Source organism: Leucoraja erinacea, chromosome 20 (assembly GCF_028641065.1).
Source record: "Leucoraja erinacea ecotype New England chromosome 20, Leri_hhj_1, whole genome shotgun sequence".
In the NCBI taxonomy this organism is placed as follows: Eukaryota; Metazoa; Chordata; class Chondrichthyes; order Rajiformes; family Rajidae; genus Leucoraja; species Leucoraja erinaceus.
In genome coordinates this window covers 19,302,794-19,319,822 of record NC_073396.1, presented here as the reverse complement: position 1 = coordinate 19,319,822, position 17,029 = coordinate 19,302,794, and the positions used below count along the sequence as shown (strand labels likewise).

The 17,029-nt window shown below is 42.0% G+C and overlaps 1 protein-coding gene across 3 annotated transcripts in view; it reads right to left on the bottom strand.

The window, feature by feature from the left end:
* The window catches only part of xpo6 (exportin 6), an 86,725-nt gene that overhangs the window by 47,786 nt on the left and 21,910 nt on the right, over window positions 1–17,029 (bottom strand). For all 3 annotated transcript variants that reach the window (XM_055651502.1, XM_055651501.1, XM_055651500.1), the window contains exons 2-5: window positions 13,370–13,460; window positions 11,264–11,376; window positions 10,515–10,712; window positions 9,827–9,986 (exon numbers count right to left, since the gene is read on the bottom strand). In XM_055651502.1, the coding sequence (XP_055507477.1) occupies window positions 9,827–9,986; window positions 10,515–10,712; window positions 11,264–11,376; window positions 13,370–13,460 (562 nt within the window). The remainder of the gene's footprint in view (window positions 1–9,826; window positions 9,987–10,514; window positions 10,713–11,263; window positions 11,377–13,369; window positions 13,461–17,029) is intronic.

The following is a 17,029-nucleotide window of genomic DNA, read 5'->3' as shown; positions in this document are numbered from 1 at the left end:
TATTAACTAGCACCACAAAATTAGCATAACCCTGAGTTTCAGGTGATGAATGACCTACAATAGGCAGAAACAGAACAGTAACCATTGTTGTGTGGACTACTTTGTCCTTTCACCCTTCAAATGAGCACTAACCAGGGGGATATGGTGCTTTCCTGGTGCAGAATGTTATTTCAATTGCAACAATGCCATGTGAAGCTTCTACACTCCAGTCCTTGATTTAGGCTTGTTATCTTCCACACAAAGCGACAGCCCATTTCTGTAACTCATGATTGTGTGCCGTGTTTACACATTTTATTTCTATAGCTCAAACAGCAGAGTTATCTACTAAAGGATACCTGGCTAATTGCAATATTCACTAACAGACACCTTCCTCAAAGCACAATGGAAAGAGCTTTAATCAACACTTCAGAGCAGCAGTTCCACTTACACAATACTTAGCGTTTACTAGAAATGATAAGCAGAAGAGCACATGAAACAGTAATTAAATCATTCTTATTTCAGCAAGTCTTGTGAAAGACTAAATGGGCATTCATCACACAGGCCTGCTGACAGTCTCCTATTACTGTCTACAAATGTGTCCCATGTTGTGTACATCGTTGCTGACCTGGATGACTGGATCAGCACGAGTGCACACAGCCAGTGGCTGGAACAGCTCCACTGGGAATCTTTCAGCACATCAATATCCTGGCGCTTCCCAGAAAAGCCTGCATAAGTTCCACACAGGAAGTAGAATGTTGCAAAATAGGAAGTTTATTGAATGGGGGAGGAAATCCACACAGCTGACCTCTAAGTGGATAGTCTCAGCTGAACAGGTGTAAAAACTAATTTACATTTACGAGACTCAAATAAGTCACATGGAAAGGGGTGATTTCGAGACAGAATCAGTTGGACAACATAGAAATGAGCCATTCGGCCCACTGCATCTATGCCAGTCATCATGCTTGTCTATACTAATCCCACTTGCCTGCATTAATTCCATAACCTCTAATCCCTCTAAGTCCCGTTCATTCAAGTACCTGTCCAGATGCCTCTTAAATGTTCCTGCCTCCATCCCTCCTCTGACAGCTCATTCCAGGTACCAACTACTCTTACAGAGAAATTTAGCCCTCTGATCCCCTTTAAACTTCTCCATCTAATTTTAGCTGTGGGGGAAAAAAGACCATTTACCTCAATTTTATACACCCCGATCATGTCACCTCAGTTTTCTTTGTTCAAACAGAGCCAGTCTATCCAATCTCTCCTTGTAATTACAGCTCTCCAATCCAGGCAACATCCTTTTCTGCAAGTTCCCTAGCTCCACTTAGGATATGTGACAAAACATCCTCCACAATCATTCTCAACACCAGTGCCATGCAAAGGTGTGTTCCCAGCCCCTTACTATACTCACTATATACTCATGACTGAAAGACCAAATTCTGCTCCAAATTCATTTACAGATGACACCACCATATTGGGATGGTTCACAAACACTAATAAAAAATAATAATAATAAATTTTATTCATGGGCGCCTTTCAAGAGTCTCAAGGACACCTTACAAAAATTTAGCAGGTAGAGGAAAAACATGTAAGGGGAATGAAATAAATAGTAGAGACATGACTAGTACACAAAGTAAAGACAGAATACAATTCAAAACACAATATGAGGCAATTAATGCACAGATGAAAAGGGAGGGGGACGTGGGGCTAAGGATAGGCAGAGGTGAAGAGATGGGTCTTGAGGCGGGACTGGAAGATGGTGAAGGACGGAATTGCGGATCAGTTGGGGGAGGGAGTTCCAGAGCCTGGGAGCTGCCCCGGAGAAGGCTCTGTCCCCAAAACTGTGGAGGTTGGACTTGTGGATGGAGAGGAGACCGGCTGATGTGGATCTGAGGGACCGTGAGGGTTGGTAGGGGGAGAGGAGGTCAGTGAGATATGGGGGGGGGGGGGGGGCAGATGGTGGACGGCTTTGTAGGTGAGGATCAGGATTTTGTAGGTGATCCGGTGGGAGATGGGAAGCCAGTGAAGTTGTTTGAGAACTGGTGATGTGATGCCAGGATTTGGTGTGGGTGATGAGTCGGGCGGCTGCATTCTGGACCAGTTGGAGTCGGTTGATGTAGGTGGAGTTGATGCCAAGGAGAAGTGAGTTGCAATAGTCCAGTCGGGAGGAGATGAAGGCATGGATGAGTCTTTCAGCAGCGAGAGGTGTTAGAGAGGGTCTGAGTTTGGCGATGTTGCGGAGATGAAAGAAGGAGGTTTTAATGACATGGGGGATGTGAGGCTCAAGGGAGAGGGTGGAATCAAAGATCACGCCAAGGTTGCAGGCCTTGGGAGATGGGGAGACAGTGGTGCCGTTGATGGTGAGAGTGGGGTTATTGATTTTGCTGAGTGTGGCTTTGGAGCCTATGAGGAGGAATTCTGTCTTATCGCTGTTGAGTTTGAGGAAGTTATTTTGCATCCAGGTTTTTATAGCTGACAAACAGGAGTTGATATGGGAGAGGGGGGGTGGGTTGTGGGGGGATTTGGCGCCGAGGTAGATCTGGGTGTCATCGGCATAACAGTGGAAGTCCAGGTTGAAGTGGCGGAGTATCTGACCAAGGGGGAGGATGTAGATGATGAAGAGGAGGGGGCCGAGTACAGAGCCTTGGGGAACGCCTTGAGTGACTGTGGCTGTAGCAGAGGTGTGGTTGTGGAGAGAGATGAAGTGGGATCTGTTGGAAAGATAGGAACGGAGCCAGCTGAGTGCAGAGCCTTCAATGCCGAGGTCTATGAGAAAACAATGACGAGACTGAAAGGAGATAAGAGCACAAAGATACATGGTGTCAGAACAACACCTCTCCCTCAATGTCAGCAAATGGAAGCTGGTCATTGACTTCTGGCAGCAGGGTGGAGTACACGCCCCAGCCTGCACTGGCGGTGCTGAAGTGGAGATGGCAGACAACATCAAGCTGCTCGGTGCAAACACCAACAATTTGTCCTGGTCCAACCACACTCGGTCCAAGAAAGCACACTAACACCTCTACCTCCTCCAATGGCTCTTACCAATTTCTATAGACGCACCATAGAAAGCTATCCTATTTATATAATAGTATTCTAAATATAGACCTACCTTCGACAGAAGTACTTAGAGAAGAGTGGGAACGGGAACTAATGATAAAAATTACGAATGTTACATGGGAAAAGTATTTGATATATATTCACAAATGTTCAATTAATGTAAGACATAATCTAATTCAATTTAACATTTTACATAGATTATATTATTCAAAAACAAGATTGAACAAATTTTATCCAAATATATCCACCATTTGTGATAAATGTCTATCCCAAAACGCAACTATAACACCCTCCTTAGTTTCCTGCATAAAACTTTATAGATTTTGGAGTGATATTTTCAAAATTTACAAAATTATTCAAGATAAGAATGGAACCTAATACTAAAATGATTATATTTGGAGTAATAGATGGGAATAAATTGAACACATCTCAAAATTTATTTTTTAACTATGGTTTAATAATAGCAAAAAAATTAATATTTAAATTTTGGAAAAATACATCAATACCAATGCTTAAAATGTGGATTGCAAGTATGTTGGACACCGCACATCTTGAGGAAATGCGATTCCTCCTAATGGATAAATCAGACCAATTCATAGCGAGTTGGTCTCCATTTGTCGTCTGTTTGGAATCATATGGTGCAACACAATTGTAAAAGCTAACTGTTGCAGGACTGGACGAGGGTTGGTCAAGATTATAAACAATGATCTCCTTACCCTTTTAAAATTTATTTTTTATTTTTTATGCCTTATTCTCTTTTTTCTATTTTATTTTTCTCAACTTTCTTCACTCATTCGTCTTTCTTCTTTTTCTTCACACACTATATATCTCACGCTTTTCTATCCTTTACTATCTAATTTCTTTTTCTTATTCTAATCTTTCTTTAATATAACAAAAAAAATAAGAAGAAAAAATGTATTATGAAAATATATATATATTAGGCACTTTGGTGCCATATGATTGTACTTACTTCTCATAAAATAAAATATTAAAAAAAAAGAAAAGAAAGCTATCCTATCCAAATGTATCACAGTTTGGTTTGGCAACTGCTCTGCTCAAGACGGAAATAAATGCCAGAGTTGTATCGCAACCCAGTACAAAACACAAATCGGTCCCCCTCTTCAACTCCATCCTTACTTCACACTACCTTGGGGAAGCAGCAAATATAATCAAGGGCCAGTTACACTCAAGGTATTCTCCCTTGCCCCCCCCCCCCCCACCACCATTGGGTAGAAGATACAAAAGCTTCAAATTCAAAAGCAGCTTCATCCCCAGTGTTATCCATCTCGTGAACTGACCTCTCATAAGCTACGGATGAATTCTCAATCTACCAATCTATCTCACTGTGACCCTTGAACCATTTTTTTTTAATCTGCACTTTCTCTTCAGCTCTAACAGTATATTCCGTACTCTTATTTTCTCTTTTACACTACCCGTTGTACTCAGGTATGGTATGATTTTCCTGAATAGCATGTAAAAATGTTTTCTACTGCATTGGTACACATAACAACAACAAACTAATACTTGACTGAACCAGGCTTGATCCACTGGTTGGCTGGAAATGATAATGGCAGAGTAAGGGATATTCTGGGCCACGGGGGTACAGATTACTGTGCTTTATACTTCTGCTGCTGACGGCCTGTGGTGCCTTGTGAACGCCTGATTTTGAGGTGTGAGATCTGTGCTACATCCATCTCATTTAACATAACTGTAATGCCACACAACATGGAGTGCCTGAGTGCTTGACTGCCTCCATAAGAACCGTGTAGTGGTCCCTTCTACAAGTGGCATCAAGCATAGATGCACCAGCTACAGATGAGCCACAAGATGTTTATAATCGGAGCTGGTTCATGCACCACCTGACACGGACCTAATCTGACAGGATGTAACGAGTAGAGTGGATAAGGGAGAACCAGTGGATGTGTTATATCCGGACTTTCAGAAGGTTTTCGATAAGGTCCCACATAAGAGATTAGTATGCAAACTTAAAGCACACGGTATTGGGGGTTCAGTATTGATGTGGATAGAGAACTGGCTGGCAGACGGGAAGCAAAGAGTAGGAGTAAACGGGTCCTTTTCAGAATGGCAAGCAGTGACTAGTGTGGTACCGCAAGGCTCAGTGCTGGGACCCCAGCTATTTACAATATATATTAATGATCTGGATGAGGGAATTGAATGCAACATCTCCAAGTTTGTGGATGACACGAAGCTGGGGGGCAGTGTTAGCTGTGGGGAGGATGCTAGGAGGCTTCAAGGTGACTTGGATAGGTTGGGTGAGTGGGCAAATGCATGGCAGATGCAATATATTGTGGATAAATGTGAGGTTATCCACTTTGGTGGCAAAAACAGGAAAGTAGACTATTATCTGAATGGTGGCAGATTAGGAAAAGGGGAGATGCAACGAGAACTGGGTGTCATGGTACACCAGTCATTGAAAGTAGGCATGCAGGTGCAGCAGGCAGTGAAGAATGCGAATGGTATGTTAGCATTCATCGCAAAAGGATTTGAGTATAAGAGCAGGGAGGTTCTACTGCAGTTGTACAGGGTCTTGGTGAGACCACTCCTGGAGTATTGTGTACAGTTTTGGTCTCCTAATCTGAGGAAAGACATTCTTGCCATAGAGGGAGTACAGAGAAGGTTCACCAGACTGATTCCTGGGATGGCAGGACTTTCATATGAAGAAAGGCTGGATAGACTCGGCTTGTACTCGCTAGAATTTAGAAGATTGAGGGGGGATCTTATAGAAATGTACAAAATTCTTAAGGGGGTTGGACAGGCTAGATGCAGGAATATTATTCCCGATGTTGGGGAAGTCCAGAACAAGGGGGTCACAGTTTAAGGATAAGGGGGAAGTCTTTTAGGGCCGAGATGAGAAAAACATTTTTTACACAGAGAGTGGTGAATCTGTGGAATTCTCTGCCACAGAAGGTAGTTGAGGCTAGTTCATTTGCTATATTTAAGAGGCAGTTAGATGTGGCCCTTGTGGCTAAAGGGATCAGGGGGTATGGAGAGAAGGCAGGCACAGGATACCGAGTTGGATGATCAGCCATGATCAGATTGAATGGCGGTGCAGGCTCGAAGGGCCGAATGGGAAAGGAGGGAAGTTCTCAGAAAGGTATGAGTTAGGCCATTTATGGGAGCCAATGATTGGTAGATGCAGGTAGATTTTGGAGGAAAACTTGTTGTTCTGCGGGAAATAATTAGTGCTAGTTTGAGGCCTGATTTAATGTTCTGGTCAGTTAGTCAGCGGATAGTGTTTTTTATAGAACTGACGGTGCCTTGGGAGAACTTAGTGAATGAGGCTTATGAAAGGAAAAAGCTTAGATGTGTAGAGTTGGCAGCAGATGTTGAGCAGTGAAGATGGAGAGCAAGAGTATGTCAGGTAGAGGTGGGCTGTAGAGGTTTCATAGCGAGATCAAGCATGTCGCTATTGGAGAGCTAGGAATTCGAGGACAGAGTTTGCATCAGGCCGTAAAGCAGATGTCAGAGGCAGCAGAGCAAGGCAGTAGGAGGATTTGGTGGAAAAGAAATAGTGCCAGTTGGGGGCAGAAAGAAAATGTATAACATGCAGTTTGTGTATTTCTTTGTAAATGTAGTCCGAGGTTGATATTTGTGGTGTTACGAGTTTAATGATGGGCTAGGATACAGTGCATTCAGAAAGTATTCAGACCCTTTCACTTTTTCCACATTTTGTTACGTTACAGCCTTATTCTAAAATGGATTAAATTCATTTTTTTAATCAGCAATCTACACACTAGCCCACAATAAAAAAGCGAAAACAGGTGTTTAGAAATTTTTGCAAAATAATAAAAAATAAATAACTGAAATATCATATTTACATAAGTATTCAGACCCTTTACTCACTCAGTACTTTATTGAGACACCTTTGGCAGTGATTACAGCCTCAAGTCTTCTTGGGTATGACACTACAAGTTTGGCACACCTGTATTTGGGTAATTTCTCTCATTCTTCTCTGCAGATCCTCTCAAGCTCTGTCAGGTTGGATGGGGAGTGTTCATGCACAGCAATTTTCAGGTCCCTCCAGAGATATTCGATCGGGTTCAAGTCCGTGCTCTGGCTGGGCCACTCACGGACATTCAGACTTGTCACAAAGCCACTCCTGCGTTGCCTTGGCTGTGAGCTTTGGGTTGTTGTCCTGTTGGAAGGTGAACCTCTGCCCCAGTCTGAGGTCCTGAATGCTCTGGAGCAGGTTTTCATCAAGGATCTTTCTGTACTTTGCTCCGTTCATCTTTCCCTCGATCCTGACTAGTCTCCCAGTTCCTGCCACTGAAAAACATTCCCACAGCATGATGCTGCCACCACCATGCTTCACCGTAGGTATGGTATTGGCCAGGTGATGAGCGGTGCCTGGTTTCCTCCAGACGCGACACTTGGCATTCAGGCCAAAGAGTTCAATCTTGGTTTCATCAGGCCAGGGAATCTTGTTTAGGTGCCTTTTGGCAAACTCCAAGCGGGCTGTCATGTGCCTCTTACTGAGGAGTGGCTTCCGTCTGGCCACTCTACCATAAAGGCCTGATTGGTGGAATGCTGCAGATATAGTTGTCCTTCTGGAAGTTTCTCCCATCTCCACAGATGAACTCTGGAGCTCTGTCAGAGTGACCATCAGGTTCTTGGTCACCTCCCTGACCAAGGCCCTTCTCCCCTGATTGCTCAGTTTGGCCGGGCGGCCAGCTCTATGAAGAGTCCTGGTGGTTTCAACGTTCTTCTATTTAAGAATGACGGAGGTCACTGTGCTCTTCGGGACCTGCAATGCTGCAGAAATAGTTTCATACCCTTCCCCAGATCTGTGTCTCAACACAATTCTGTCTCGGAGGTCCACAGACAATTCCTTCATCTTCATGGCTTGGCTTTTGCTCTGACATGCACTGTCAACTGTGGGACCTTATATAGACAGGGTGTGTCTTTCCAAATCATGTACAATCAAATTAATTTACCACTTGTGGACTCCAATCAAGTTGTAGAAACATCTCAAGGATAATCAATGGAAACAGGATGCACCGAAGCTCAATTTTGAGAGTCACAGTAAAGGGTCTGAATACTTACGCAAATGTGGTATATCAGTTTTTTTCCCCCATTATTTTGCAAAAATTTCTAAACACCTGTTTTTGCTTTTATATTATGAGATGTTTGTGTAGATTGATGATTAAAAAAATGACTGTAATCAATTTTAGAATAAGACTGTAATGTAACAAAACGTGGAAAAAGTGAAGGGGTCTGAATACTTTCTGAATGCACTGTAAATGGCTGATAGGATGCAGGTGTTTAGCATTTGTAAGAGCGAATTAATAGTCTACAGTTTCCATTATTTAGTAGATACTGGTAGGTGGTGAGAACAGGTATTGAGGGGGGTTGTTCTGGGACACCAGAACTAACTGTTGAGTAATCCTGAGGTGTGGTGGGCCTAACTCAACAATACACCAATGAAGGGAGGTGTCCACGATAAGCCCAATGATATATTTGTATTTAAACGATCCGTTTTTTAAATGAGCTTGTTAACATGTATATAGCTGTTTATTACATTTAGAGTTAGTTATTGTCCTTATCATAAGTTGGTACAAGTTTAGAAGTACTTTGGCTTTGGGCTTGATTTTCTTGGTTGAGCACTTATCCTGGTGTTATAGCACAAGTACTTTGTGTTTTAATTGTAATTTGGCTACATTCATTTATCCAGTCAGAAATGGAAGACCTAGAGGTGCTGACCATTGGGACCATGGTGACACATTCTGTGGTGTTGGTGGAGAGGACTGTTGGCAATGACATCAGGAGAACCTAATGGTCATAATGCTAGGTCCTCCATTTCTGACAGAATGAATGGATGCAGCCTTAGTTTATTGTTCAATAAAGAACGTGGGACTTCCAACAATACGGCACTTCCTCAGTAATGCAGTGGAGTCTCAGCCATGTTTGTGCTTTCAACTTGTGAAATTCTGAGCCTATCAACACCAAAGGCCAAGTAACTAACTGAGCCAAGTTAACTCAGAATAAATGTCACAAAATTAGGAGTTGAATCAGGGAAGGGGGAAAGTAAAAAAATAAACCATACTCCCAAATGCAGTGCATTTTTTTTAGATGTCTCTCAAATGAATTTAATGATCTGTCCAATTTAATTGCCAACTTACATTGACCACTCTGTCAAATGTAAAACAGCCTTCTTCATTGCAGAATGCAATGGTTTACACAGATTACACTTTGACCACTAATTGTCTCATTAGGTTGCACAAAAGCTTGGAGGATAACATATCAAAGTTACTTGGCCAACAAATCTGTTCTGGCTCTTTGATACAGCATGCAAAACCAAACCTACTGATCCATACTCTAGCTACAACTTTGGATCGTTGCTTCAAACACTATCCAATTTCTCAATCTGTGTCTTGTGACCCAGTACCCTCCACCCTCTCCCATCACCCCCCCTCCAACTTCACCTCTCACAATACCCCCACCACTTATCAAACACTGCCAATATGAAGATGTAATAGCCATTTGCCCACTATTCCTGAGCTAATTCTGGTTATTGAACCTTAGTGACACAAATCCAATTTTATTGCTCTTTCCCCATAACTACTATACTTTTAAAAACAGTTAATCCAGTTTCAAACAGTCAATAATTATCATTAATTTTAGTGATTTAACCTATGTTCTAGGAGCTTGAGATTGAAATACTGTCCTGTATGGTTCTGGTAAAAGTCCTACATTCGCCATTTACCTACAGCATGGAAGCTAAACTGCCAAGGTTTACCCAGAATTACTCTACCACCTCCGCTCTGATACTGACCTGTGAGAAGACCCAGCACTGCTGGCACTTGATCCAACAGCAGTTTCCGGAGTTCCTCCTTCCGTGCCACACTGAGGTCCTCCCGTGGGCACGCTAACTCCTCCGAGGTGGTCTTCAACATGATTAGACCCAAAGGCGTGGTGGAAGGAGCCTGGATTAACTGAAATGGGAAGCCATTAACATGACAGAATAAGATAAATAGGCAATATTATGAGGCTAGAACATCAAAGATTACTGGATCTACATGATGTACATTACTAATTCATCTCCATAGAATACAAAGATCACGACAAAATACCACACCTTCTTGCAAATCAAAGAGAAACAACCTAATAACTTTATCAGCTGCAAACTAAAAGTTCCCGACCACAGGCAATAAAGATGTGGCTAACCATGATAGGAGACACAAAAGTGTCAACTGGAATAATGCACTTGAACTTAAAAGTTGCAAAGCAATTTAATTAAGGTTTTAAATAGTCAATCAATTCCATAGAGTGTAGAAAATATTTCCTCTGGCATGGAAATTTAGAATACGGCGACATTCCCTTGGTGAGGCCATTTAGGAGTGAAACAAGGAAGCAGTTCTCATAATAAATTACACACACACACAAAATAATTATTGCCTGTTCTGACCAGTAATTACAGGTGTAGGCAGTTCGAGGGAGCACGTTTCGCGTCTCCACTTTACCTGCAACGTGCTGGAGAAGAAGTCATGGTAAAACATTGGCCAGTCCTGCCGACCAATATCCACAATTACTTTGCATAACTTGTTGCGGATGAAGTATGGCATTGTCTTGTGGTGTGCCAACAGAAGCTTAGGTAGGCAGCTTCGAATCTCCATCTTGTCCTGAGAAGGAACTCCCAGCCACATCTTATTAATCAGGTTCTGGATGGAAAAGAGCAATGGGATTTTCAAATATAAAATTTATACAAACCTCTAACCTACATAAAATATGTATAAATACATGAGCCACGACCTTACATAAAATTATGCAAACATCACAAAATGCCACTACAGAGCAGCATGACTAGCAACTTCATTATCCGCTGTCCCATTTAAAGATACTTGTCTTTTGTACAGCGCTGTGGAACTTTTTGTGCATTAAATGCATTATTGGTATTGGTATAACTGAAATGACCTTGTACATGTTTATCCATAGTATTGTAAACTAAAATAAATCAGCCATTTTATACCAAGAGATTTGTTACTATCTACACCAGAGGCAACATCCCCAGGCCCCATTTCAGAAGATCTATTTCCCCCTTCTCTCACAATCCCCAGGCCCCATTTTGTAACTCGTACATAAAGGTTTCCTTGTGTTAGCCTAACTAAATCAGGCCCAGGTTACCCAATGACCCTACACTTCAACACATTTCCTTTGGAGAGAAAGGGCTATTGCACATCTCTGCGATGTTTGGCCAACAGTCTAGACTCACCTCAAACACAGTCAAGTTGTACATCATGACGTACTCATTGCGAGTGTTGGATAAGAAGTAAATACAATGCTGCCATGCTCCAATCTGTTGTGCAAAATTATTCAACAACTCTTCTGTAGGATAAAGAATAGTCACAGTGAGGCAAGCATTTGACACAAGACAAAGAGATATGACACACCCCCATCACAATAGCCCAGTCAGTAGTTTGGAAGCAGATTAACTGGTGGACAGGTGGGCAAACGCAAATAGTGTGTAAAATCTAGAAAGACAGAATGGGAAAGAAATTGAGATGAAGACAAAGTCTGGTGAATTATAGTAGACTGTTAACAAAGAGAATTAACATACAGGAATGCAGTCACTGTAGACTGGTGGTTACATGGGTGAACATCAATGAGAAACAACACCACCTTCCAAGATAATATTGGGAAAGTATTCCGAGCCTTACTGCTCTGCCATCCCTCTCTATTATCTATTCTATTTTCATGGATTATTTTCCTCCATCCCAGATTCATAAGGGTTCCAAATATTTCTTCCTGTTGAAGAGTCTTACAATTTAGTAAACTCAATTTCATTTCATACTATATTTCATTACAGTCTTGTAGGCCATTCAGTTCACTGAGTCTTTGCCTGTTTTCAGCTAATCCTATCCCCCAAATATTTCCCTGCTTACTATTTTTCTCATGCCAATCAGCTCCATCCTGATTCTCCCAGCACCCACCTACATGAGGGGAAATTCATAGTCGTTGAGATGTGGGAGGAAACTGGAGGAAAGATATACAATCATAGTTATCATGGGTGACTTTAATCTACATATAGATTGAGCCAATCAAATTGGTAGCAGCACTGAGGAGGATTTCCTGGAATGTATACAGGATGTTTTTTTAAACCAATATGTAGAAGAAACTACTAGAGGACAGGCCATCCTAGACTGGGTATTGTGTAATGAGGACGGATGAGTTAGCGACCTTGTTGTGTAAAAGCCCCTTGGGCAACAGTGACCATAATATAGTGGAATTCTGCATTAGGATGGAAATGGACACGGTCAATTCAGAGACTAGGGTCCTACAGGAAACTTTGAGGGTATGAGATGGGAATTGGCTAGGATAGACGGGCAAATTATACTTAAAGGGTTGACGGTGGAGATGTAATGGCAAAGATTTAAAAACTGCATGGATGAACTCCAAAAATTGTTCATCCCCGTCTAGCGAAAAAATAAAGCAGGGATGGCGGCTCAACAGTGGCTGACGAGGGAAACCAAGGATAGTGTTAAATCCAAGGAACAGGCATATAAAGTAGGGAGAGGCAGAGGGAGAGGCAGAGGGAGAGGCAGAGGGAGAGGCAGAGGGAGAGGCAGAGGGAGAGGCAGAGGGAGAGGCAGAGGGAGAGGCTGGGAACTTGCAAACTCCAGAGACAGCATCCAAAATCAGGGTTGAATCTAGATTGCTGGAACTACCTGCTGCACCACCGTGTTACCTAGTTTCCTCAAAAGTAATTGACAAGACACAAACTGCAGACATAACAAATCTAAAACTAAAACTGAAAATGCTGTCAGCACTCAGGTCAGGCAGCATCTGTAGAGGGGGAAACACAGTTAAACATTTCAGAGCAATGATCTTTCATCAGAACCAGAACATTTAGATCATGATTTTAAACCCTTTTTTTTGGTTGTCTTCTTTCTGTCATTTAATCATTGATCTTCCACCCCGTTCTTTCCTCTCCTTTTTTTACCACAACTAGTTTAGTGCTGACACAGTTGATGAAAGATTACTGAACCGGAACAATAACTGTACATCAGATGCTGCCCCACCTCCTGAGCTTTCCACACACTAAGGCATGTTTTTAGCTTGATTCATTGGGCCCTGCTGTAGCAGGTAGGGAGAAGGGCAAGTGAGGAAATTCTAACCCTAACAGAGGACCGTCAGGTCTCTGTTCACAACAGGCACTTGTTAGTAGCACAGCAGCTGCCAGACAGGAAATACATCATCCAAAACAGGCTGATAGTGTGGGTTGTTCCTTTCTTTATATAATAAGTAACCCGTCAGATTATCAGAACTCCCGAATAATGTGGCAATGAGCTAGAATTATTCGACATCTCCAGGCACTTACCGATTTCCCTTTTCCGTTCGTTTGTCGTGCAGCTGTGGAAAAATTCAGTCATAAGACTCTCCAGCGCACGCAGAGAAGCCTCTTCAGATGCCTGGGGGGAAACAAACAGTAAGTGCATGGAGCTATCCAGAGTGCAAGCTGAGTTATTGAGAATTATTCAAAAAACGTCCCAAAGTACATTATGCAGGATAATGCATATCTCTTAAACAGTGCCTTAAACAAAGATGGATGGTTCTTATTGAGAAGTTCAGACGAGTTTGGGAAGATTTAAACTAGAGAACAGAGATTAGGCAACACCATCCTCCACATGAAGTGTGTTCCTGAGTGCTGTTCTAAACAGGTTGCAAATTGGAAATGCAGTCATCCGGTTACAGGTTTAAAAACATAGCCCAACAAAGGGTAACCAAGGTGTTAACTCAATCATTCAGATATTACTATGAACCAAATTCCCACTTGGCAGAAGATGCTAGCAGCCCTGCAGTAGCCAGCAAATCCACTATGTCTGTCTCCCACACACTTGTTCCCATGTATACAAGATATGTAATCTGAGGATGACGTGGAGTTGACTTAAAAGTTGAGGTTCGACAAAATATGGAGGCAATGTTTTGGGGAATTTTGGAACACTTGTAATACAAGTGGAATGAGCAAATACCTGGTCACAACTTTCAGCAAGATTTATGGCATCTTGACAGGCACATAATTGAGCAAGACATACAGAAATATGGAATTAATGCAGGCGTGAGATTAGTAAAGACAGGCATGATGGGTAGCATAGACATAGTGGCTGAAAGGCCTGTTTCTGTGCTATGCAACTCAACAATTCTAAAAGTTCTGCAAGAATTGCAACCTATATTATTGATCCTGACCATATCGAAAAGCTGAAAATCTTTGTCAGAAAGCTGGGGTCATTCATCTACCATCAACACTGCCCCAATTTTACTCGTATCACTCTATATGGTCTGGAGTAGCAGCATCTTGGAAAACTATCCATTGCGCATGCAGACTGCACAATTTGTTAAGATTTCACTTTCACTTGGATCAATGTCACAGCTCCTGCCAAGGCACTGAGTCAACATGGTGTTGAGCAGGTAACATTTAGTTAAATCCAAGTTAAATGGACAAACTCATGGTTAAAATGTATGAGGGATATGCAATCCTCAAAATATTTTCCTTAATTTACTCATCCACTCACCACCTTCACACATCTATGCAGATTTAATATTTTTTATGCCAACTGGAGAATGCACCGAATAAAAAAAATTAAATGGAGAACCCTGGTTTCTTGTGGAACCAGAGTAAAAAAACAATTCAAGAGGAATAGCCACCATCTTCAATTGCAATTAAAAAAACATCCTGGAGTGACAAACCACAAAACAGTGGGCATACCACAACACACCTGGATAAATCTGCGTTTCAGCAGAAGAGTTCAGTGTGTATGTGGCCTCACTGACACTGGCTGGGGTAAGGGGGCAGGAGAAAAAAGGAGAGAGAGAAGGGAAGTGTTGACATCCTTGCAATTCAAACTATTATCAAGAGAGGAATCACACAAATCGTACTAACGTTCACACCACTTACAATGTGCCATACTAATGAATGCACTCAAGCTTTTGATTAGGTCAGGCATTTTGAAAAACTCTAACGCTTAACCCATAGCCAGAAAGAAGTCTGAAATGAAACTATTTTTTCAATTGAGGGTTAACACCATCTTATTTCCTCTTTACATCAAAAGGGGAGCAAATTTCCCTTCTTATTTGAATGCTGCACAGCTCAGAGTGCATTGTAAACGTGGGAAGAGATTGGGGGCCAGGGTGAATACCACCATGCCGTCATCAGAAAACCTTTCACTGGCACATATAGACTGTTCCTACTCACTTGGCATGGCAATGTAACTCAAAGCAAACAGCCCACGTTAGTGCTGTCTAAACCATCCCTTAAACACAAACCAGAGAGGCCTCACAGAACAAGATTTGGCTAGATTACAGAATCACATGCATCTGTCTTCTGCAAAGTTTACTCCACATTTCTGGGATCTTACTCACATTGACGATTACATTAGTTCCAAGGGTGAAGATGACAATAGAACACCATTAGATAAATAGAAGGAGTTTAACACTAGACATGAGCCACCTAGTTGAACAATGCTTGGCAGGGGAACATTTCCAAGCTTAGGAACTGCACATCACGAACAACATCAGAAGCACAACTGCACTACGCTGGTATCCTCATCAAATGGTGCAAAGTCTGGATTGTGAGGCCTCAGCTCCCTGTTCTGAAAATACAGTAAATATTGGCGCTTTTGTCCGTCAAGAACTCTGAAACCGCCATAAGGAAGATACAAGGAACTGCAGATGCTGGCTTACAAAGAAAGACACTGCTGGAGGGCAGGCAGCATCTCTGGAGAACATGGATAGGCGACGTTTCGGATAGGAAACTTCCTCAGATTCAAGTCACCTATCCATGTCCAGATGCTGCCTGAGCCACAAAGTTACTCCAGCACCTGGTGTCTTGTATCAAAAATAGCGAACTCAAGACAATTGGATTCTCAAGTACTTTGAATGCTCTAGACCAGGTTTTGGCACGTCAGTAGCATAAATGTTACTTGATACACAGCTGGGCAACTTGATTGCTGCCCATATCCTGTGGTACTAGTACAGATGCTTCATTTACTGAAGAAATGTAAATAGGACTGAACATATGGAATTATCAAACAACTGTATTAAAGAAGGTACATGATATGATTGTCTTCATTGGTCGGGCCACTGTATACTGGTATTTAAGAGACTTGGATAACACGTGGATATGCAGGGAATTTGGAGTATCTGCAGGCAGATAATAGTTGGTCTTGGCACAGGTATTGTAGGACGAAGGGCCAGTTCCTGTGCTGTACTGTTCTATATTTTAACTTCAGTTTGGATCCTATAGTAGGGAAAGATTAATGAATCTGCAGGTGAAGATGACTGGACTTAGGACCCTGCCCTGGTGGTTCTTGTGTACTTTAGGAACGCAAATCTTACTTAAGCGTGTTGAACAGTGACCTAGGGCTACAAGAGCAGATTAAAGGCTGGACACTGCAAACAAAGGCCCACTCCCAACTTACAAATGAATAAGACAAATCAAGAATGTAACTGAATAGTATTTGGGTTGAAGGCACAATTCCGTGCTATATAATAAATGAGTCCCACCAATATCAAATACTCATCATCCAGGTCAAAGCGGCCTGCTGCATTTGGCAGGCAATCGTGCAGCCTAAGCATTCTTTTCACCAGTGACACTGCCGCTGCAATGAAGCAATTCACCAAGCCTCCTCTAACAACAGTTTTAAACCAGCAATCTCCATCACTTGGAAGAGCATAATAGAATAACATAGGAATGTCAAGTACTCAATCACATGTACTGCAGATAAATTTGAAAATATAATAATTGTTGCTAATTTCTGTAACTCCCGAGCCAACAGCAGTCTGTGCCGAAGGTTCGACCAAGTACTGCAGCAGTTTGTGGTGGTAGCATATTAACATTTTCTCCAGGGCAATAAATGCTGGCCTTACCCAAAATATCACAATTAAAAAGTAGTTGCATTGCAATACAGATGAAAAGAAAATTACATTACATTAGGAGTCAAAAAAATTTTAACGTGCCAAGACAAAAGAATTATGAGCCATG